This window comes from Camarhynchus parvulus, chromosome 6 (genome assembly GCF_901933205.1).
Source record: "Camarhynchus parvulus chromosome 6, STF_HiC, whole genome shotgun sequence".
NCBI classification, from domain to species: domain Eukaryota; kingdom Metazoa; phylum Chordata; class Aves; order Passeriformes; family Thraupidae; genus Camarhynchus; species Camarhynchus parvulus.
In genome coordinates, this window is record NC_044576.1 from 16,174,517 (window position 1) to 16,198,426 (window position 23,910).

A 23,910-nucleotide genomic window follows, 5' to 3' on the forward strand; every position below is an offset into this window, starting at 1 on the left:
TTTCATCCGTTCCAAAATAGCTGGCCCATCCCACAAAACCCTTCCTTGAGCATCTGCAGTGGTTTTAGCTGCATGGCCTATAGCATTCCTTTACCTTTTAAAAGGTGCTTTGGGACTTCACCTCTTTGAATGCTGAGGGCTAATGGAATATAAAACCTGTGAACATTGCATCTTTTTAAGTCTTGAATTTTCTTTCTTTGTCCTTTTCTTAAAAACAAACAACTCCCCAAACCAAACAAGACAAACAGGTCTAAGAGTGTGAACTGAGCACTTCCTTGCTGCCATATATTTCTCACATGAAAAAGCAGCAGATTGTAAACTCCATCTCTGGTCCGTTCTGCCTCTGGAAGGGTTGGACAGTGCACTTAATGGAGCCATTCTCGTCTGCTCAGCTGCATGTGATGCAACTCCACTTTGTCTGTTTGCTTGTGTTTAGTTCATAAGCTTGGATATAAACTGGCATCAGTCCCTCGCGTCGCTTATGTGTTAGTGTAGCACAAATTCAAGGCTTTTTCTCTGTCAAGTTTAATGTAGTGATCCTTTTCAGTTCCATGGCTTGTGAGCCACGTGCTTCCGAGTGGTTGTACTGTATTCAGTTCTGTGCTGTATCTGCACTGAGTTTGAGGCTGCTGTTGTGCCTGGAGGACCTGCTGAGCTGTTAATAGCTTGTGACAGGCCTGTGCTCCAGTTTAAACTGATCTGTCCTTTTTTTTTGAGGGTCTAGATTTTTTCAGTAAAGGCAGAAAATACTGCTGACTCAACTCCCCCTTTTTCATCTGATGTTTTTACCAACCAGTCTCCAGACTGCAGCTGTTTCACTGACTCTTACTTGTTCTGTAGCGCCCTGAATTAACAGTGAGCTGTAAAAGGCTGATCCTTTTTCAACACTTAACTGTATCTAAATCTGCAGTAGACTAAAACTGAACTTCTGGAATTTTATGCCAAGGATTGGGGTTTATATTCTTTAATATCAGTGAAGTTGAGGCCAGGACCCTTACATGGGGTTTTTGCTGGGGCTATGGAGTGCAGCACTTTGTCAGAAAATCAGTTTGTATCAGTCCATTTTTATGCTTTAGTTTAACATGGATGCTTTAGAAAAGGGCTTTCTCTCCATTTTTAACAACTCTTTCTGCTTGTAATGATTATTCTTGCCAAGAATAAAGCAGTCAAATCTGTTGGAGTCTGACATCCTTTTTAACCTCAGTGCAGTGAGGTATCCTTTCAAATTCCCCTGCTGCTCTCATCCTCTCTGAACACAGCTCATTTTAGCCGTTAGTTCCACAAGCTCGTTTAAAACGAGTAATTTATTATGAGTAATGAGGTGTGTGCTTTTAAGTGAAAGAAAACAAATTGGCTGCTGTGCAAGCCTTTCAAATTCCTGAGTGTGCTTGGAGGTGTGGGTTACAGGAGAAGCAGATAGCAAGTGAAAACAACTCTATGCTGGGCTCAGCTGCTCAAAGTATTTGTGGGGTTGTGTGTTTATTTATGAGGCTGTCTTTGCTGGGGATTTGCTGCCCTGTATCCTGGTAGAGAAGACTCACAGGCAGAATGAGGAAGCCCTCATTAATCTTCATGCTCTTGTTTAGAATTTCTTGTGCTGCCTGCTGCGGCTTCTGTTGGAGCGGGCACTGGCCTCTCGCAGTGAATTGAAATGGCTAAGATTAATATTAATCCCTTTAATACTGCAGCTCATGATATAGTCATTAGGTGACTTGGAACTAATCCTGCCCACCTAACTAGTGTGATTTATTAAATACACATGGAGGATTTAGTGTGAATACAGCGTGGTGGAATAGGCATCAAATAAATACCGCTGTGTATCTGTGTTAATGCTGGCAGATTGGGACACAATTGCAGGGCAGCCTAGGAAGAAACAGGAGTGCAAGGGATACTTATCACATGGTTCAGTGGAGTTTACCTTTTTTGGATTAGTAGTAATGATTTTTCTGGCTGGACACAGCATGTGCCAAGAGGTAACCACAGCCGAAATGAGGCTTAAAAATAGAATTAATAGAATGGGGGAAGCACAAATACATTTATATGCTGCACTCAGCACCAGAAATTGCTCAGCTTCCTTGCTGTCCTCTGAGGAGACAGCAGGAAGCTCAGCATTGTCTGCCTGATCCTCTCAATGCAGGGCTCCAGTTAACATTCCCTCTGCAAACATTCAAGATATAGAATAGGAAGACAGCTAATTAGTACTAAGCTAATGAGCATTAACCTGCTATTTCAAAATAACAGAGGCTTCTCTTGCAACAGTTTGGAAAAATAGCTGGTCTTTTTTCCTTATGGGCATGATAGAGGTCTCTGTGGAATTGTTTTTGATGGGCTATTTACTGGTTTTGTTTAAGAAAGGATTGTTTAAAGCAACTGAGCAGAAAACAGTGGTCTGGGTAAGTAGTGTCTGTGTATATAGCTCTGAAGGGATGACTTCCTGACCTCAGCCCTGGTGACATACCCAGTTTGACATGGTAGGGAAGAGAGATCAAAGGTAAAGTTGATCCATTTCTAGATGCTGGAGGTAGAAGATTGTGAGAGTTTAGGAAATTATTTAAGTTTAGTCCAAACAGTGACTATTAAAGCTGACAGGCTACAAAACACTGCACTGTGAGCAGCACAAGTTTCTTTGCTTATCGTCTAAGAAACCTTTGTGTGAGCTGAATTAGCCATGTAAGAGCTGGCAAGGAAAGATTAAAATCTGTATGCAAAGATTTTAAGCTCTTTATGCCTATCAGTTGCTCTTTGCACTTCAAATCTTTTTAGTTAAAGCCACAAAATAGGGAGCTTTTCTTGAGATTGCTTCTTTTGAGATGCTTTCACTGGCTCACTCATGGAGAAAGGATTAAAACACAGATTCAGTATGACTGAACCAGTAGCTCTGAACAGGTTGGGGAGTAAACTTGGTTGTGGCCAGATTATCATTTTCAGAATGTGATGCTGAAGGGCAGATTTTTTTAAACCAGAGCTGCAGGCAGGGGAGGTAGAGACAAGTGTGAGGGGCAGAGCTTGCTGAGCTATGCCTGACACAAATTCAGAAATTATTTATTAGTATATTTTATTTTTCACTTAAGTTTTCAGGAAAAGAAACTAAGTTTTATGTTTGAAGGTACTTGAACTGAAGAGGAATTATCTCTGTGGAAGGAGGACTTGCAGTTTGTCCTACCAACTTCCTCAATATTAGTAAGAACAGAATGTTGCATTTCAAGTTGAAATGCTTACCTAGGCAGAGATTTGGAAGATCCTATTTAGGATCACACTAGTGTTGAAGAGATGAGTTGCTCTGTGCAAGAGGATAGATACTATTGACCAAGTGTGAGCCAGCCTGTTGTTCCAAGTACAAGTCTGATACATTGCTCATGTTAACTGTAGTTTTTGTAAGATTTTTTTTGCTTCTTCCTCCTCCTGAGCTTTATTAACCAAACCTTTTTAAACCAGCTGTGCTGCTTCCACAGCTCTTACATACTCTTACCTTTTTTTTTTTTTTTAAAGTCTGTACTTGTAATTTCTGCTCTATTTGGAAGACTTCTGCTTTTGAATTGAATTTTCATTGAGATGTAACCTGATTCAGACCAGACTGAGATCTGTGTTGCTAGGTTGTTAGCCTTTAAAAGGAGACATAGTGCACCTCATAGGTCCCTTTTTCTTACCTTTTGTCACTCTGGATCCGAGTATGAGATTGTCTGATGCTTTAAGTGTGATTCGTTTTGTTTTGAACCATGTAATAGAAAGCCAGAAATGTTTAATTATGATAGTAGCAAATAATTTTTTACTGAGATGAGTTTAAATGTCTGGCCTGTTTCAAAGAGGGGACGGGACTCTGCTTGCCTGTTCAGTTGTCTTTATCAGTCAATGTGGGAATACAGCTGTGACTTCTCATAAGGGATGCAAGGTCATGCACTAACTCTTCAGAGACCATATACAATTTCTGATGGAATAAATCTGGTTGTAGCTAAGGAAATTCAAAGTATGCTAAATATGAATCTTGCTGAAATGTATATTTTGATCTTTTACATTTGGGGGTTTTAGTTATAGGTTGTCATTGGTTCTGAAATAACATTGTGTGATACAAAATGATAAAACTGTCAAAATAATTGTTGTCCTGTTAATGATTTATCAAATAAATGTTATTTTATCTAGATTTTGGATTTTACTGAGTGATAGTAATATTGATTTTTTTCCTCTCTGACTATGAGGTACCCTCATCTCAAGACCCCTCCCTAGCACTGCTACAGTTCTTCAGTGGCTGTAAAAGGACAGAGCAGATTTGTTTTAAAGATGGTGAAATTCCAGGCTGTCAGAGGATGTGTGGATCCTCTATAAGTCCCATGTCTTCTGGGTTGCTGAATTGATTGTTACTCTGAAAACATACTAGAAAGCTAAGAAACTGCTAGGACTTACTAGAAATAAAATTTTTAATGTAGAGCAGAACAAGATACAGTTCTTGCTTGTAAAAAGCCTAATGGAGAGGCAGGAAGGTTTTTCTGTTAGTTTACCTGCTGGCTGTTCATACACTAGTCAGATTATTTCTGAGTTAGTTGCTTAACTCAGAAATTTCCAATTTAAATAGGCTGCAGTTGTTATTGCTGTTTGTCTGTGAAGAGTACTTTACTTTATCCTCACTACTTGCTATTGAAATAGTTCACATTTGTATATACTGATGTTTGTTCAGTGGCTGCAAGAGTTATTTAGAATACAGCAAGGAAGAAGAATTGGGGTTTTTTGTGTGTGAAAAGGAGCATTGACTATGCAAGGAGTAACGGCATGGCTTAGTGACTGTTAGTACAGTTACAGCAGGTGTAACTCATCCTGTTAGAATGCAGTCATACATTAATTTGTACAGGAACAAGTAGGATGTAAAGGGTCTGATATTTTGTAAATGCTCCTCACCAATGACTTTCTAAAGCAAATAAATGCCTCTAAATTCAGTTAATAAATGATGTGTAGTGTTTTGAATAAAAGTATTTAGAATTAAGGAGAAATCTAAAAATACAAATTTTTGTTTTGTTTTAATAGTCAGATGGGACATTTTTTACAAAGTCATGGTGAGAGCAAGTGATGAATACCTCGCTTTGAGAGTCTTCTAACCTTTTAAGTTAGTTTATGCAGTGAAATGGATAGTGAGTGATTTACTGTGATCTACAGTAAATTTGCTGCATTTGCTAGTTCCTGTCAAGGAGGGATGGCTACAAAACAGTCCTTATATACATGAACAGAACTTTACAGGCATTTAGGAAATAAAGGCAGTAAACTAGATAAAGACAAGTATAGTTCATCCAAGTCTTCCCTAGTTTCCACCTTTTAAAATATGAATGCATTATAGAAAAGGGCAGAGCAGAAGTTTTCTGTCCCTACCTGGCACAGTGTTGAGTATCTTGGAGTAATCATGTCTCCTTCACTCTCTAGATATTTTGTCTGCCAGCTTTCTGCTTCTCCTTGTGTAGTTTGGTGAAAAAATGTTTTGAGGAGAAGGAAGTGTTTTTCTATATTTAATCTATTGCTATTTATTAATTATCTAGGGATAATAGGTATAAGTGCTAGCTCTGTGCCTTTTTGTATTGATAACCCCTCTTGAGATCTCTCAACTCAGTGAAGATACTTTTTTTTTCCATTTTCATTTCATTTTTTTTTTCATTTCATTTCTTTTCATTTACTGCCATTCTGTAATAAAACAGTCTTTGGTGAATGGGACCTAATAGTGGTGGTCTTCTACCTAAAGGAGGATAACAAAAAAGGCAGAGCCACTTACATGGGCCAGAGATCCATTGCCATGAATATGGATTATTCCAGTTGTACTTGGGAGGAAAATGTTGAGAGAGAGTTAAATACTGGGACATGGGAAGAGAGATTGGGATCTCCATCCATGGAGATTTTTACAGTTTGACTGAACAAGGCCTTGAAGCAACCTGTTAGAGCTCCAGAGAAGTCGTTGAATGCTGGTTGAAGTAGGTGACCTGCAGGGAGCTCTTCCAATCCAAATCTCTCTGTGGTTCTGTGCTGGTTGTTTTAGTAATTCTTAATCTCCACTTTGTATTTTCTGATCAGACAAGTGCTGCCTGTTTATTTAAAACATAATCAGATGATCTTTAAAGTGCACGTACTCTTCCCTGTTTGCTCTGTACCATTCCTCTTTTTATGCACTTGGATGGCACAGATGTCTTAAGTGTCAACTCAGGTGATTTCCATGCTGAAACATCTAGTCTTAAACAGCAGAATTATCTCTGCCAGATTATAGGCTTGGCTCTCCAGTATGTTCCAAAATATGTGGGAGCAGGAAAGGGAAGGACTATTTCCTTCCATTTCCCCCAGTGCCTCTTGTCTGCTTGAAATGTGAAGTGAGTCTGAAGGATTCTGCTGGTCCCTTGAGTATGTCATTATCCATTTGAAGGAACCTAGCAGGTGAAGCTGATATATAAGGAGCATTTCATTTTCTCCTACTCTCTCAAATGCACACAGTTGTGGATGTTTGTACTCAACAGAGCCAGTGTGAAATTTAGTCACAGCTACAGCATGTGTTCTAATTTTCCGGGGAAACTTTCTCCCAGCTGTGGGTTAACCCTTTCCCCACTCTTCTTTCTGCTTCTCCAACTTTTGGGAAATTTCAGTGAGCAGTTTCTGTGATCAAGGAAGCCTTGAGAGCTGGAAAAAGAATTAATTCTCAGTGCTTCTGTTGGGGAAGGGAATAAGATTAAAACTGGGTGTTGATGGAGTGTGTGTAGGAGATTTGATTTTGGTTTTTTTTAGTTTCTTTAAAACAATTGAAACAACTGTATTATTGCACCCCTCAGTTTTTGTCCTATGCTATGACAAAACTAAACTGAAGTTACACTGCTGCCATCAGTCTTAAGGTGCTGCTTACCTAGTGTGAGTGCTGCCATGCTGTTGTAAAGGTTCTGACCCCAGTAAACTGCATTCATTTTAGGAGTGTTGCTATTCTAACTCATAGGCTTAAATTGGATTTTTAAAGGAGGAGGTGGTACAGATGGAGTGCCTAGTGCCTTTTTTTTTTTTTTTTTTTTTAAAAGCAGAGATGCTAAGAGCGAGAACATTTCCTCTTTGTGGAAGGAATCTGCTTGCAGGTATATTGTTACCACTTCCTGAAGCCTATTATTGTGAGGAAGAAATGTGTTTGACATACTTTCTATGCACTAGAAAAGCATATTTGGAATTACATTTTTGAGTTATCTGTGTGTGTCATTCTGTAAAAGAAGGGAAACTTTCTTTCAGCAGGAATATATATATTTCTAGATTTTAAATCTAGAAATTTAAAAATGGTACTGTGGTAAACAACCACAGTCTGTAATGACTAGTAATAAAGTGATCCCAAATCATATATCCGTGCTGAGTCATATTTGACACCATTGTTTGAAGGAGCGTTGTTGCAAGTGTGGAGATGCTGCCTGCTCAGCAGTGCCCGCAGTGACCATCAGGAGGCAGACAGGGGAATACGGTGCTGGCTTGTAGAGGACACGGTATTTGTAGCACGTTGTACTCAGCTGCTCTTTCTCCCCGGCCAGATTAAGTTATGTTGTGGCTTCCTTTGCCCTCTGCTGCTCTCTTCACTCATTTCTCTATCTGGATTCTTTTTGTACTGAGATTCAGTCGTTCACAGAGCAGCAAAATGACATCTCCAGACTGCCTGCTGCCAGATCACAGCAGTTTAAATTGGCAACTTAAAAGCTGAAGCAGGTGCTGGAACTATTCTCCCTTTGGTCTGGTTCATTGAGTGCCAGCCTTCAGCTGAGGAATGGGAAAGAGAGGAGAATTGATTTTGTGATTGAAATCTCTGACTGATTAATATTTGCATTTCTTCAAATAGTAGTGTGAAAGTGCCATAAATTAAATCTGAGTTTAGTGGAACTTCAGGTGGTTGCAATGATACTTGTTTTAGATCTGAAGTTATGACTCTGGGCCAAGGTACTGAATTTTTGTTAACATTAATATCTGCAGCAGATGTAATATCTTTTGAAGAGACCACAGGAAGAACATGTTCTATTTCTGCTAGTTTTCTTAAAGTTTCCAAATTTGGTAAACTATGGAGGGTTTGGTTTGGTAGTTTTCTGTTTGTGTTTTGTTTTGCTTTGCTTTTTCCAGTTCAGTTACAGGGCTGAGTTTGCAGCTTCTGCTTGAAAAACTGATTTAGAAAATCAAGAATGTTTTCTAGATATAGTTCTGGAGTGAGCTTCTGCTTGGTATTTATTGATTGCTGCTACTAAACAATAGAAGATCTGGGGAGGGAAACTCTCTTTACTCAGTGGATGCTAGGGAGCCTACATGCACAGTTAAAGAGGGGACTTTTTGTTCCTGGTAAGCACAAGTCAGAGTTTAAATAGTTTAAGTATGAAGAGACCTCGGGAATTCATCTGCTCTGATACCCTGCTGAATGCAGGACCAACTTGTGAGATTGTGTGCAGGGTTAAAGCCTGCTGAATTTTACTGTTTCCAGGGATAGAGCTTCTACACCTTCTCTGAGCAAACTGTTCTGGTGTTTGACCCCTCTTCTTTAGAAAAAATCTTTCCAATACCTAATTGGTGTTCCCCAGGTAGCTTCTGTCACTGCAGCTCATATTATTCTGCACTCTTGCATTAATTTATTCCTATCAGAAGAGATTTTTTTTTTTCCTTAAAAGTATAAGGTTGTCTTTCCATTCTCAGGTGATTTGGCATGTTTGGACTAGCTTAGAGACTTTTTCATATGCTATTTGGGAGAAAAAGGACAAAGAATGTTTCTGCTGCTGGCATTTTAAAGAACTTGTGTTGATTCACATATGGCCCCGCAGGTCTGGGGTTTCTTGACTTGTAGCATGTAAAAACAGTAACAGTTGTGGTATAATAGTATAACACTGACTCATGATTATCTGTTGAGTTTGGATGTTTGATTCCAAAACTCGATTTAGAAATTGCAGTAGCCTTTTGAGTACAGGGCATTTACTTCTCTGGTTATTGCTGAGCATTGACAGGTGGGAGTGCAGGAGGGAAAAGCCCTGGGTTCCCACAAGGAATGAGTTTGGTAATGCTAAGTGAGAAGTGAGCATGAGAGATTAGAGTATTTTAAAAGGTTTATCTTCAAACAGTGCTTATTTATTAGCCTTAGGTTTTTGGAAACCTAATTGAGATGTTATGCAATCAAATAATTTCTGTAGAAGCCGAACAGTCTCATGTCTCAATGGTCTGGAACAGAGCCTATGTGTAGGTGTTTTCAGGGCAAATACTACCTTGTGCATCATTTCCACATGTTATTGGAGAGTCATGAAAATGTTAAAGTGAACCATTATCTGGATGTTTTTACCCACCCTTAATAGGAATAACTTTTCCCTCTGCTTATCACTGATCCACTCCTGCTGCTTTCTTTCTTTTTTTGTTTCTTCTTTTTTTTTTTTTTTGTTAAAACATTCTTTTTAATTCAGTGTGATAAAACATCCGTTATTTGTAAGTGATTGAGCATAAAGTATTTCATTATAAAATGGTCATCCATCATTGGAAGCTGGGGGCTGCAAAAAACATTAACTGTGCACTTTTGGCTGGAATGCAGCTTCTCCAGAATAATGCAGCTTCTGTGTAAAGTATGCAGCATAAAAAAATCGACTGTTCAGGAAAACAGGTGCTCGCCTTGCTCTCCCAGGGCTTTGGGATTTCATCCCAAGTTTTTGGAAGGGCCCTTAAACTCCTACTGTTACCTAGAGTCACTTTTTGGTTTTGCACAGTGCTCTCAAAGCTGAAAATTCTGGTGTGTGTCAAGTGATTTCATTCTGACAAGGCTGTGACAATTTACTAGCAGTTTAACTGCTTCTCTTTTGAAAAAGATACATATTTTCTTCCCCTCCTTCCTTAGCTCTTCTGAAAATTAGGTAGCTTTTTTTAAAATCAAGTTCTTTAACATGACACCCAAAAGTGAGTGGCTAAGTACTGCCAAGTTTTTTCTCCAGTTTGTCACTGTGAATCTCCTTGATATTTCATAAGCTCAGCGGCTGTTCTTCTGTGTGATAAACTGAAAATATAATTTAAATTTCAACTTGTGTTATACAGTGCAGATCATATTCCCTAACTTAAATATTAACTTGAAAAATAGCTGTTTTAACTAAGAGTCTTATTTAACTTCTGATTTTGGGATGATAGGGTGGGAAGCTTTTATTGGATTGGTATTGCTGGTTTTTTTGATAATATTTCCAGGTAATCCTGTGGCACAGCACTTAAGGCCAAACATGTTCCCTTTTCATATTAGGAGTTGAAGCAGAGATGAAGTGACTTGCCCAAGGTCATGAAGGGGAGATGAGTGGGAGAGGCTGAGGAGACTGATTTGCCTGTCTGTGATCAAGGGCCTTGCTGCCCCTTGATGGTCAGTTTATTTGTATATGTGCTTACATCCTGTCAGAGCAAATTCTGTAGGTCTAGGATTGAAAATCAAAAGGAAATTCTTCTGTCTTTGGCTTTTTACCAAGTCTTGGGAATAAATGCTGTTGGAGTATAATGGTTCCATCCCAGAGGTCATGGCAGCAGAAATGCTAGGGGTGAGTGGTTAAAAGCAGGGTTGTGTCTGCTGGCCTGTTCAGTGTGTGTTGTGTATTCCAGTTGGAGAGCCAGGCTGTGTTGTGCCCTAGGGGAAGAAGAGAGGGAATGAAGAGCTGGGGGCTGGCTTGAGCCAGCAGCCCTGTTTGTCTGAAGGAGGTGAAGTTTGCGTTGCGCTGTCACTTTTACGTCAGTCCTGCTGGGCAGAATGGAGTCAGTGATGACCTTTAACAGGATCACTCAGCTGAATTTCTGGGCCACTCAGAAGTGGTTTCTTCTGTCATGGGCATGTACTAGATCAAAAACATTAATAATAGACTTAAATAGATCAATTTGACACTTCCTTAGAGACTGTAACCTGTATTCTATTTCTTTACATAGATTTTAGGCCATTTTGATTCTTCACAGATGTTTTATTGTTTTACAGCAGATAAATTATTCCAGAGCATGGAAAAAAATGTATTTAATGGAGTTGGGGATTGATATAACATTGTTTCCATGATGCCTGTCTTAAGATACATCCTACTTGGTGATCACTGAAGTTGAATACCATTCACAGATCTCTTCAGATGCAAAAACTAAGAAAAAAAAAGTCAAAAGTGTTAAAACTCGGGATTTTGTTTCTTTTCATGTATCATCAGGACCTTGGATCAGTGGTTTGTGGGCTCTTGAGCTCTGGGCCATCGTATTTTGCCATTAGCACCTGAGAGTTTTACTTTTTGGTTAATATGGCAAAGCACAGTGTCTCCTAGATTAGTTCAGGTTGAATAGAAGAATTTGTGTAAATCATAACAGCAAGGTACATTGAACCTTTGAGAGAGATTTTTGTCATTAAAAGATTCTTTCCTCTTGGGTCATCAGGCTTTTCTTCATTTCATTCTTTGGATTTTGTCTGTCTCACTGACGCATTTTTGATTCTCTGGCAACATAAGAAATGTCTTGGCTTGTTTGGGATCTGTTGTTCTTCAATTTCCTTTTAATTTTTCCCCTTGGCACTCATTGGCTTCCCTTGAGGAAAGGGTAAACAGAATGGAGTAACATCCAGACAGCTAATTGATGATAAAACTGTAATCTTTTTCTCCAGCCTCCTAGAAATAGTGAAGTTTTCCTTTTCACAACACGGTGAATTTGCAATGAGAGCTCTATTCATACCATGGTAGACACACAAAGCTGTGGAGAATTACTGTGCTTTAAAATACCAGGGAAGGAGTTTTAATTTCTCCTGGGCTTTTAAATTGCCTACTTAGCTTGGGTCTGGTACTGTGCAAGATGTGTAAAATATCATAGTGAAGCAAGTCCAGTGACTGAATTGGGTTCTGTAGAGTGTCACAATCTAATTGCTCTTTCTTCAACATGTACCAATTTCTTTTAGAGAGGAGAAAGAGTGCTTAAACTTGACACACATCAAACTTGTACTGTCAGTAAGATGAGCAGCTAAGTCCATCCTTTGGACTTGGCAGTGTGCAATTCCCCACAGATTTCATTTAGCCTGGTCTGTCTTGTTAGACTGGCCACGCTCTCTTCCCTGTATTAGGAGGGAACCTTGGGAAACCTGGCTGTAATTCACAACTGCAGCAAGATCAATAACTATCAGCATTTGGTCAAGGGCAGATGAATTTGTCATGGGATGGCTGCTTTTTGATTTGGTTTATTTTGGTTTAGTAATTTCATTTAGAGTTGAGTGTCATTGGCTCGGAGGAGTGCCTGTGGGTTCTGAACTTAAGATCTGGTGCAGGTCTGTCACAAAAACTGGCTGTTGTCATATGCATGGTGATTTTCTGCAAGAATCTTTTGAAACAGTTTCATCTGGTTCTGAACAGACAAAAAGTGAAGCTTGCCTTCATTTTATTTGTCTTTTTTTAATGGGATGGTTTTGTTTTGTTGGAGTTTTTAAGTGGATGTTAAGCTTCAGTTACCTGTGAAACTTGTAAGCAGTTTAGCTTACTGAGCTTCAGGCTAAGTAACTTCCACCCATGGGAGAAAAATGCTTCAAGAATGGGTAAAATCTCAAGTCAGTTTTTGTAGAGTCATTGGGGAGTTCAGTTTTCTGGAGTAGAATTAAGTGCCATTACAATTGGCATTAACAGTTTAGAGCTTTTGTCTGTTAGTAAAAGCCACAAAACTAGTGGTATATTCCAAAACCTATCAGAGGCTTAGATCAACTGTATTACCCTATCTCCTTTCCCTCAGAGGAATCAGCCTTCCTGTTAGGGAGATAAAAAAGTATTCAAGCAGTTCTGAATTTGCTTATTTCTAGCATATGTAAATAATCTTACTGTGAAATGCGCTGGCAAAATCAAGTGGTGCTCTAATGCTTATCCTCCATTATGATGTAGGAGGAAGGGTTTCACAAAAACAAGGATGGATTAGCATCGAAATTACCCTTTTTACTCTTCACACTGGCAAAAGATACACTCATGAGAGAGCAGTTTGGAGATGGGAGGCTTTTGCTATATAGTTACTTGATTTTTTTACCTTTCATCAGAATTAGTCATGTCCTTTTAGAGGTGTTCAGGTCACGGGATGGGAGGAAATAGTCTAGGATTTGAAGCAAGGTCTGCTCCTGATGATCTTCAACCTTACTGTGCTAAATTACCTCTCAGCTCACTTTAAGAGCTGTTCTTATTTTGAAGCAGTCTTTTGATTACAACCTCTGACCACTAAGTGTCAACCATAGCTCAGAAAAAAGTTTGTCAAGGTGTTTGTCTCTGCTATCTCCTCAGTGTGAAGAAATAAAACCAGAATTAAACAACTTCAGCTTTTGAAATAAGCTCATATCCAGGCACTCAGCAGTCTTCATGACTGCTGTTAGAAATTCAAGGTGGAGCAAGTACTCATGTCTGTACTTTTAAGTCCATCCAAATAGAAACCGTGGAACTTTGCCTCCTGTGTAGTTCCATACTTCTGCTGATGGCATTTGCTTTCCTTGTGATTGAAGTGACTATCTTCTGCTTGTAATACCACTCTAGAACAGAATACTACAGCTGGGTGAAAAGCACTTTGGGAACAGTGGAGACACAGCTGGAGTATACAGTGAAGTTTTGGCTGAAGATACTTGAGCAAGTTCCTGCTTATGAAAAAATGCCTAGGAAATTTTAATGGTCAGTCAGAGCAGCTGAATTTGAAGCACAGCATCAGATGAAACTCCTTATAACTAATGGCATACTGGTGGCATTGTCAAGTGCTTCTGCCTCACTGGTAGGGAAATATAATAAGTAATTCCATAGAAGACAGTATTTTAGTTGAGTTTATGTTGCCCTAACTAAAGGATGTGAAGAGCCAAATGCTCAGTATGCATTGTGTCATGCTTCTCCAAAATAAAAATCTCAGTTCTGAGGGGTGCTTGAGATCTTGGCACTGTGGAACAATCATTTGTTAAAGTCATGTTTAATGAAAGGGATATAAACACACGAAGCTGGAGTGTGACAAATGAAAGCATTTGTGCCATTGTAATGAAATTAGGCAAACAGAACAGGCTTGACATCTTTGGGTTCCCCTTGTCAAACTGCATTTGTAATTCCAGCTTTGCATTCATGTGTGGCTGTGAATGGCACTGTTTCTCTCTTGGTTTGGTGGATTGGGACCCCTGAATGACCGCTTTAATTCACAGGGCATTAGCTTTGAAGAGTATATTTTACAGACATCCGTAGAAAAGGATTGTAGTTAATTCATACTTCTCCTTCATTGGCTTGAATATCCTTGATTTTCAGCCTGTGTTTATGTTTATTGTATGCAAAGCATTTGTGACCATTTATTATAATGAAGAATTGATTTCAGAGATGCACAAAGCTTTGCACAATCCCCCAATATTTATGTGGTTTAGAAACTAGGATGTAAGCTTCTGGCTCCTCAGCTTCTCCTTAGCTGGCAGAATCCTGTTTTCTTTATCTATTAAGAGTTTAGATTAGGATAAGATAATGATATTGTGGGGAACCTGGAGAGAATATTCGGTGGCTTTTGGTGACCTCTTGTTTATGAAGTTTAGTGGACATTGGCACTATTTTCAGGAAGGAGAACTAGAGCTTTCTCTCATAACACTAGCTGCACTATACAGACTGTATAGGTGGCAATCTGTTCTCCTTTCAGATCAGAAAATATCTACAAATGTGTTACCAACTGCACTGTGTTGCAAGGGCTGGTCTAGAACTTGCAAGAAAAACAAAATGAGAGCAACTAAGACCCCCTTGTAGGGGAGAGATGGCAGAGGATTCTTTTCACTTGAAACACTGCCTGTACCAGGGCTGTGTGGAGCAGAACATAAACTCAGGAACAAATGAGTGTGGATCATTTATAACGTAGCTTTTTTGCACTTGTCATCCAACATTAATTGGCCATTATTGTCTGGGGTTAAATGTCAGAGTCGGAGTGGATTTGCTAGCTGGAAATCAGGGTACATCTTTTAGCCCAGGTGCAGAGTGGCATGTGTTCCAGTCAGTCTGGAGAATTTGTTTTTGGAGTGGTTAAAAACATGCTTCTCCTCTGTTTATCAGCTGTAAAGCTGCTGTAGTTGCAGTTTTGCCAGGGCACTAGAACCAGTATGCCTATACTGTTCTGTGCCTGTTGCTTAGGGACTCTATGTAAAGCAAAGTCAAGCTCTGAACATTTTTAGAGGAGCAAGAAGTTACTATAATTCTGTTCGCTAGATTTGTTAACTTCTAAATTAAACAGCTGATAATCACAGGACTAACTCAAAATAATTTCTCATTTCCCTGCAATCCTGTATTTTGACCTAGCTGAAATTAAGCCAGTACTTATTTCAGCAGTTAAAATGTTTATGAAAATCCAGAAGTGTGACCGCTCCATACTTTAGGATGGTTTTAAAAGGCAAGTACCATTTTGTCCTTTTTCCTTGGAACATATTCAATCTGACTTGCTGATCCAGACTGCAGGGACTTCTCATCGTTTGAGTGAAAAGACAAAATGTTTTGGTGTTTGTTGGGTTAACTGAGAATAAAGTGCATGTCATGTAAGCCAGAACGGCAGTGTTTGCAGAAAATGGTTTTGAGGATGACCCAGGAAGCACTTGCTGATACTTCAATTTTCTGTGGCATGAACTGATCAAGCCCCAAGGCAAGAGTCCAGAAAAGCTGGATTTATGCTCTGTTACAGTGTTATCTTCGTCTTTTTCTCACCTTAAGAAAAGAGAATGTCTGTTCACTGTACAGCTCAGTTTGCAAGCAGGGAACGTAATGCTGCATGCTCAAAGCATTGCTGTTGTCTGAGCTCGCCTCGCTGGAGAGGTGCGTGGGATACAGCTCAGACAGCCTTTCTGACGGCTGGGCGTCAAAGGCCAACAGCTGCTGCATAAGAGGAGTCCAGGTCATGTGGTTTGGGTTGCAGTTGCCTGTCCTCGGGACAAATGATGTTGAAATAACTTGTCATAAACAATTTTTTCTTGTTCATTTACTCTGATTCGGAACGCATAGCCGATCCTGATAAGAGTCATTCAGGAGTGAAGAGTTGAACTGCCAGAGAAAGCAGCTTATGTGAGCGTTTTAGATCAGGAATGTGCCAACAGTGTGCTAACAATAAGAAAACTTGTCCGAGGGGGACCTGCTCCTGCACTTCAGGAGAAAAGGGACGCCAGAGGTCTGATGCAGTTTGTTTGCTGAAGTGCCAGAATGGCTGGATGGGATTGCTGAAATGGGAGTTAGGTGCTTAAACATGAATTAGTTGATTAAATATCATTATAGACATGTGTGTCTAAGTGCAAATAATCCATGGGAAGAATGAAGGAAAGCACTGTGGTCTCAAAGGAATTGTGTCCTCATTAAAATTGCCAGCCTGAAGAGTTGACTTTTTGATACATTACTTAAGATACTCTTTCCCTTCTTCTCCATTTCCAAGCACTGCTTTAAGCTAGCTGAGCATTTCTGAGTGTTGTGCTGATGCTGGTTTCCACTTGCTTCTCTGAAATTTTGTTGAAAGGACCTGTGTGAAAAGAATGGGAAGTGCTTTCCAGATGGTCCCCAAAGCAGACCAGGCTCTTCATTTAAGTCTAAGTAATGTTTTAATATAATTTTTTCCTGGCTTTGAGTAGATTTCAAAGGAAGGCTGCTTTAAGGAGTCTCTTGTGAAATTTTGTTCTCTTTGTGGATAGTTATTAAGTGTTTCCTCTTGTAATACCCTTGGCTGAAGTCATGTTTGCAGGTTTGGTGGATTTTCGGATGGGTTTTTTGTTTGTTGGTTTTTTCCCCCAGAGCTGAAACTGGTTACTTAGGTAGAGAACCATTCTGTATTTTCTAGTTAAAACACTGAGAAATGTCTCTTACTAGAAAATATACTTGGAGAAATGTCTATATAGACAGTTCTCAATTCTCTCACTGGTTATAGTTGCCTCACTTGTAATGCCTGAACCTGAATGTGGCAGAGCAAGAACCAGAGTCGAAAATTCAGAGCTACTTTTTTTTGGACTGTTGTTACAAATATCAAGTATGTACTTCAAACATTTAGTATGTACCTTATATAGCCTTTGTTTTGTCACAAGGAATTATTAAAGTAATGAATGATTTTTGCTACATTTTCTGAGGTTCCTGGACATTTTCAGGAGGGCACAGGATTGCTTTTACAGTTAGGTCATAGCAAGACTTCTGTTGTGTCTCTTTCGTGAAGTTTTAACTTGTTGGGCAGAACAATTCCCTTTAAAGACTACAGTCCCACCTTACCAAAGTGTTGTGAAGAGAATGCTATTCATTTTCTGCTCTTCTGTGCTCTGGATCAAACCTGAGCTGTAGTGGAAAAGCCAGTGTGGAGTGCACCTTGCAGTTGTAGGTATTGATGCAAAAGGGCTGGCGTGTTTGTTATGGACGCTGCCACCTTTGGTGTACAAGGCTAAGAAAACCTGTTGAGGAAAGAGCTTCTGAACTAACTTCATTGACCTCAACAGGATTGAGTTAAAAGAAGAGGTTATATATTTGATTTACTGGCTTGTTTGCGAAATTGTCACTGTGTCAAAAACCCAGTAGCTTTAGTATGTAAGTGGATTTAAAAATCCACATAGCTTTAGTGACACTTTCAGATGCTGAACCTTCTTTAGCCCATGAAAGTAATCTGTTTCAAGACAGGATACAGCAAGAATAGCTTCATTATCAGTGTTTTTCTGCGTCCCAAACTTCCCATTGGAGCAAAGAACCAGTACCAAGATTAAGTTGAAAAGGGAGCTGGTGACCCTTGTAAGTCCTCAGTGCTTGCAAATGCTTCTGTTAAGAAGAGCTCATTGTAGTGATTAGCTGAATTACTCCTCAGGTGTGAGTAATGAGATTGGTGTTTCATGGACACTTAGATCTTTCAGACAGTAGTAATTTAGTGCACTAAAAATGCTCTCTTCTTGTCTGGCATGTTTTTTGATTTTTTTTTTAATACCACAGTACCAGCTACCCAGTCTAAACAGTTTTGCAGCATAAACCGTCAGTTTCAGAGAGATTAATGTAAAGTTCTTTCTTACCATAAATTCTGGAATCTCTTGAATATTAGAGAAAGTGGCCAGAGTTGCTGTTTAATCCACAATATGTGCCTAAATTAAATCCTAATTATGACAAGCTGTTTTGTGGTCTTCATGTAAGTTGTGAATTTCAGTTACACTGCAAGGGAATCTGATCTTTAACAACATTAAGATTTACAACTCTAATTGAAAGGAAAAATCTCATACTCTCCCTACTCTTATAAAGAAAATATCTATTTGTTGTCCCAAAAGATGTATTAATGGAGAATGTGATGCCCTGTACATCCTCTGCTGCCTAGGGTGTCTTCATTGTCTCGTTCTGTCATGCAGTGATGTACCTCTGCTGAAGTCCCATTTTTCTTACTGATCAAGTGCAGCTTTTCCATGCTGGGACTCACTGATTTGAATGAGGCTGGAGGAATTGACAGGATTATAGTCTGGTCTGTAGAAAGAATCAATTTTGGGAAAGAAGAAATTGAGTTTTGATCCCTAGCAGTCTTACTATATTTAATGCTGTCCAAGTGCTTGTAACCAGTCAAGTGCTCTACAAAGCACACTTAATAAGCATTAATGTGAGTATGTCTTATGATCATCTGGATTTCCATGTGCTGTTGAGAGGTGACACAATTGTAATGTTACACCAGCATATTGTCTGACAAACTGGGGGAGTTGTTCTTAAGCCAAAAAGGTTGAATCATCATGTTGCTTTTAACCCTTCACAAGAGAGTGGTGTTGGTCTTATCTGAACTGGTGGCTGAACCATAAGAGATGGCACAATGATTCCCAAAGTCCCTTTTTAATTGCAGTTTTGCTTTAGTTAACACTTTTCTGTACTTCTTTGTGCTCTTAACTTTTAAAACATAAGCCCCTCTATAGTTTTTCCTCCTTTGCTTCCTTGCCATAATTTGACACAGTTATGTTCACATAGTTTCTGGCAGACTTTTTTCTTTGATGCTTAAGGCTTCTCAATAGGAGCTGTGATAAAATGGAATTTCAGAACAAGGGGTTTGGGTTTTTGCCCTCAGCAAAATAATTGAATTATGTTGGTAGATAGAAAAGCAGCAGCTTGTCTTAAGGATTCAGGAATTGCAGTCTTTTTTCCTCCCTGCCTCAAAGAAGCTCGTATGACAGATAAGTTCAATATTTGATTATTTGATTAAGGGTATAAATGCCAGTGATCCTGTGACACTATTAGCCATTAGATTTGTTAACCTTTAGTGGGAATAAATAGTATGTTTCAGCAAGTTGAGGCAAGTGTTGTACTTAAATATTTCTGGTCTCAAAATTATTCAAGTTGCTTTTAATGCATTCCTCTGTGCCTATGTACTAGCTGTCTTGTGGTTGCCTTCACCTGTTTTTAATGCTTTTTCTCCTAAAACCCCCTCAGGGCTTCTCTTATTTTGATTCCTCCTGTTTTATTTGGTTGGGCTTGGTTTTTGTTTTGGTTTGGTTTTTTGTTTGTTTTTCTTGGTCAATTTCCCTAGTTCTGGTTATTCTCTTCTGTATTTCTTTTCCATTCCCAAAGCATCTCTTGATCATCTTGGAAAGTTCAAGAAGCTTGTTAGTTGTTTTTTCTCCAGCTCAATAGCTCAGTGCCGTCTTGTACTGCAGCTTTAGAGGGGGTCCTTGCTGGCCAAAACAGCAAATAGAGGAGTACCCTTTTAAATTGTTGGTCGAGAGGCTTATACAATTATTTTGAGAGCAAGACAGAAGAGTTTTTAAGTTAGGGTATCTTGTGAGGTTTTCCTGTCTTTGCCAAGCAAACATTTAGTGTGGCAGAAATGCAATTTGTATTCAGGCCAAGAGCTGCAAGAGGTCCAGTGAACCTGGTTGTACATTTGTACTTTGCATGTGATTAGTGTGGAGTTTTATCTGTAGTAGGATGTTACAGGGGTGGCAGAAGGTGTGACAGGGTCTATAGAGTTCAAGGGTTCACACAGTTTCAAGTGTAATAGGAAAATGCAGCTACATCTGCCAATGAGTTAAAGCATAAATTTAGGCACCAGTGGCCTCTGTGGCATTTACAGAGTGTTCCTACAATCAGATTTTAGAAGGCTCCAGAAAGCTGTTTTGAAGATTGCAAGAAAGTGAGCTTTACAAAGCATTGCATTTAAAATATACACATATACCTATCTGTGTGTTTGTGTGCGTGTATATGTAAAAGCAACCCTGACCTTCCCAGCCTTCAGAAACTAACTTAGAGCAGGCTTTTTTTCCTCTGAGATGAAAAATGTATATTCTTAAAGAGAAAATTAATCCTAATGAATCAAGTCTAATTGTCGTTTTAAAATTATTTTTATTTTACAGAGCTATCTGAAATTGAACCGAATGTCTTTCTTCGGCCTTTTCTGGAAGTAATCCGTTCTGAAGACACTACGGGCCCCATAACTGGATTGGCACTCACCTCTGTGAATAAGTTTCTCTCATATGCACTAATAGGTATGTTATGTGACTTGGTGGGATTTACCAAAATGCCAGCCAAATGCATCTCTGTGAGCTGTGTCTTTGGCCAGGATACATGCTTGCAGTCTGAATATGGAGATTAGGGAAATAAGAAAATTGTCATTAACACTGGGGAAATCAGCATCTGCAGTTTCTTAATATCTTACTGGCTGATCTTTCATGGTCCTACAGCTGTGTCTGGAGACAGAGCCAAAGCCTCTGCTCTGCCCTGACTGCTGTGTGTGCTTAGGGCCTGCTGCAGGACTGTGCTGGTCACCAGCTGCTTTTTAATGCCCTCCAAGCAAAAGGGCCAGGGAGGGAAGAATACCAGCTTGGATTACAATGTTGTAACATGTAGAAACACAGTAAGATTTATTTAGTTCTGTGGACTAATATTTCTGCTCTAGACTGAGGATGATTTTTTGCCTGGTCCCAGACATTGTCCAGTGATGTGCCAGTACTCTTCACTTTCCACAGTTGTCGTGGCAGAGACTGTATTGCTCCTGATCAAACTTCCAAATTTGCACATTTTTCTTTGTATCTGTGAAAGACTAATAATGTGCATGTGGTCAGTTCCCGTGGCTCAGCTGGCTTGTAACTCATTAGCTGGCTTTCTGTCTGCCATCAGTGTGTCCCCCTGTTGTTAGTGGTACTCGATTTTTCTCTGTAAGTTCTGTTAGTGAGATCACTTTGTGATCGTACCTGTGTGAATTACAAAACCTGTTATCTGTGTTTGTTTATACATGGTCTCACTTAAAGAAAATAATTTTATCAGTCTTCCTTCCCCCTGAGTTCAGATCTCTCAATTCTTTTTCTCCTTTGCATTGTAAGGGAACACTTTGAATTTTTGGTTGTTTTAAATATTTAATTCTTTAGAGATAGCCTGAAGGCAGTTAGAGAAAGAAAGGGGCTTTAGGTCCGTGCAAATCACTTTTGCAGGAGAGACTCAAAACTAAAATGAGCAAAAATAGAGACTTGCAGGAAAAAAGATTGAAGTGTTGGATGAAAATCTAGTGTATGAAGACTTCAGTTAGTGGGTAGTGTTTGATATAATTAAGTACAATAATATAACTAGAATGATGCAATAATGACAGAAGTTTTTAGGACAATAAAGAAATTTTTAAAAATAAGCCTGTAAAACATGCCCCCCTGAAGAATTAAGCAATAAGGCAAAATATATGACTTTCAGCATTGCAGTGAGGGGTGGACTCTTCTTCTGGGCTTTTATGGTTTGTATCACATGTCCAGGCAAATGTCTGTACAGGGAACTGACTACAAATGCTTGATTTGAGGCAGAAACAGGAAAAAATGGAGTTTAGAATTTATAGCCTTTATCTAGCTACCTGTTGTTTAGAATATCAATTGGGTCACTCCAACAAGAGTGCATCCCTGTAACTGTTGGTGATTGTGTGTCTTTGTAGTAGGCTGTGGAAGACTCTCTGCCTGGCTTTTTTTCTGGGGCAGAACCTGTAATCCAAAACCTTCGTTGTTGCTTCAGGTGACATTCAGAGCAGCCTTGTCCTTTGTGCTGCTTCAGATACCAGTTAGGCTGGGATTAGTGGTGCTGGCTGAACATCTGGCTAGGTTGTGTTGTTTAATGAAAGCTTTTTGGTATTATAATTTCTTTTTGTAATACGAGACTAAAAGTAGTCTAAAGACTGCTTGCCTAAACATAGGAAATGCTTAAAACTGTTCTTAATGTACAAATCTGTTTCAAACTATACAGAGCAAGAGAGAAGAAAGCTGGCATAACCATGGTAGGCAAATTGCAGTGTGGCAGATATTATAGCATGTTTTGGGGCTGCATAATGACAGGTGGAGCCAGCACTTTTTAAAAAAGTGACATTGGCCTTGTCTGTTCTGTGAATGGTTGGTTTTTGCTGTTCACACTGGGTTGAAAACCAGGTTGCAGTGAAAGGGCCAAACTCCTCTGATAAATATCTTTGTTTAAAATGGTTTTCTTTTCCCATTTTCAAAGCATTTCATTGCTAATCCTTGTGCAGTCTTATTGGTTTTTTATTCTGTCACGTGTCAGGTGGTTATCTGTCTCCTTTTTAGGCCAGTATTTCTGAGGGGTATGTTTTAAAACCAGTTAGAAAAGAATAATTCCCGAGTAGAGTTTAAGACTTCTGATCTCTGGTACTTTGAATTGCAAATTCACTAATGGTATAGTGTGCAATGACAGCTCAGTTAGATAAAATTACTTGATATTCACCATGTGTGTGTTTTAGCAGGAATAGTTAGTATACAGTTATTATCTTCTGCTCTAAGTACTTCTTCTACAAGAGTTTTAGTTGATAAATTACACAATAACTTTTAAAGTACTAGAAAACTGTTTGGTAATACTAAACTCCTGTTGATTTTTATCCCTCAGATTAGTTATTTCCTTCCTCAGCAGTTTTGCAGTAGCTAGTGAGCTGTCAGCCTGCTGGATGAGCTTAAACCTTAGCTATAGGAAGACTAGTGGCTAAATTTCAGAATTAGATTTTTCTGTATTTCCCTCAGAAAAAGTATGTGCTCTTTTTATTGTACACAGCAACTTTTTACTCCATTTCTAAAGTTAGTTTTCCCTGATGTTCCTGGAAACTACATATCTGTAAGGAAGTAGCTGTTGCTCAGCTTCCAGTGAGAGGACTTGGTGTTTAAGGAGTTTTAGGCTTGTTCTCCCCTCCACTTTTTCTGTCTCCTTGGTGATCTATTTTAGTTCCATTAAAGGCGTTACTGAGCAGGCTTCTGGCTTTCCTGAATTCCCTCTGGTTCAGAACCTGGATTTTCTGATTTCTCTTTGTTCTTTTGCCCACCTGTTGTAAGACTGCACCTGGTATGAAATGTATGTATCTAGATGGGGTGTCTACATCTTTGCATTGTAGATGGCAATTTTCAAACTGTTATTGTGCTCACTCAAACTTCTTGTTAGTGATTCTGAGCAGGCATCGATACATCTTTCTGTACTGTTTTCTCACAAGGGAGCCAAGATTTTTGTCTGTATCTTGTTTCTGCAAAGTAGAAGTATCTGTGCTTTTAATTGAACTCCAGAGGCTTTATAAATTGACCTGAATTTGTAGTGCTGTTCCAGGGAGCCAGAACTGAAGTAGTCAGGCGTGATGTGTGTTGGGAGAGAGGTGTGGAAGGTAGGGGCTAGAACAGCGAAGCAGTACTCACAGATCTGTTAAAGAAGCATGTGCACAACTTGCTTGCATTTCCTTTTCACACAGACTGTTTATCCATAATTATGATTAAATAGATCCCTAAGACGAGAGTAACTCACATCTCCTGGAAAAGGTGACAATGAAGTGAATATCTGTGTGCTGCCTGTGGGAGACTTTTCTGCAATAAGTTGCTTTTTTGTCTTGATTCCCACTGGGCTACTTTCCACTGTGGTTGTTGAGGTTGGTTAACAGTAATGCTCATGTAGGTGCTGGCATTGTAACACCACTGGCCTTGGCCTAATTTAATTAAGACAATTCAAAATGAGCCTACATCGCCTTTGGTGATTTATGCTATTACCTCCATGAATAAGAGTG

The 23,910-nt window shown here is 39.2% G+C and overlaps 1 protein-coding gene across 1 annotated transcript in view; it reads left to right on the forward strand.

Moving 5' to 3' along the window:
- The window catches only part of GBF1 (golgi brefeldin A resistant guanine nucleotide exchange factor 1), a 99,010-nt gene that overhangs the window by 35,782 nt on the left and 39,318 nt on the right, over positions 1-23,910 (forward strand). Inside the window, 1 exon segment of the mRNA XM_030951228.1 lies at positions 20,252-20,383. Within this exon segment, the coding sequence (XP_030807088.1) occupies positions 20,252-20,383 (132 nt within the window).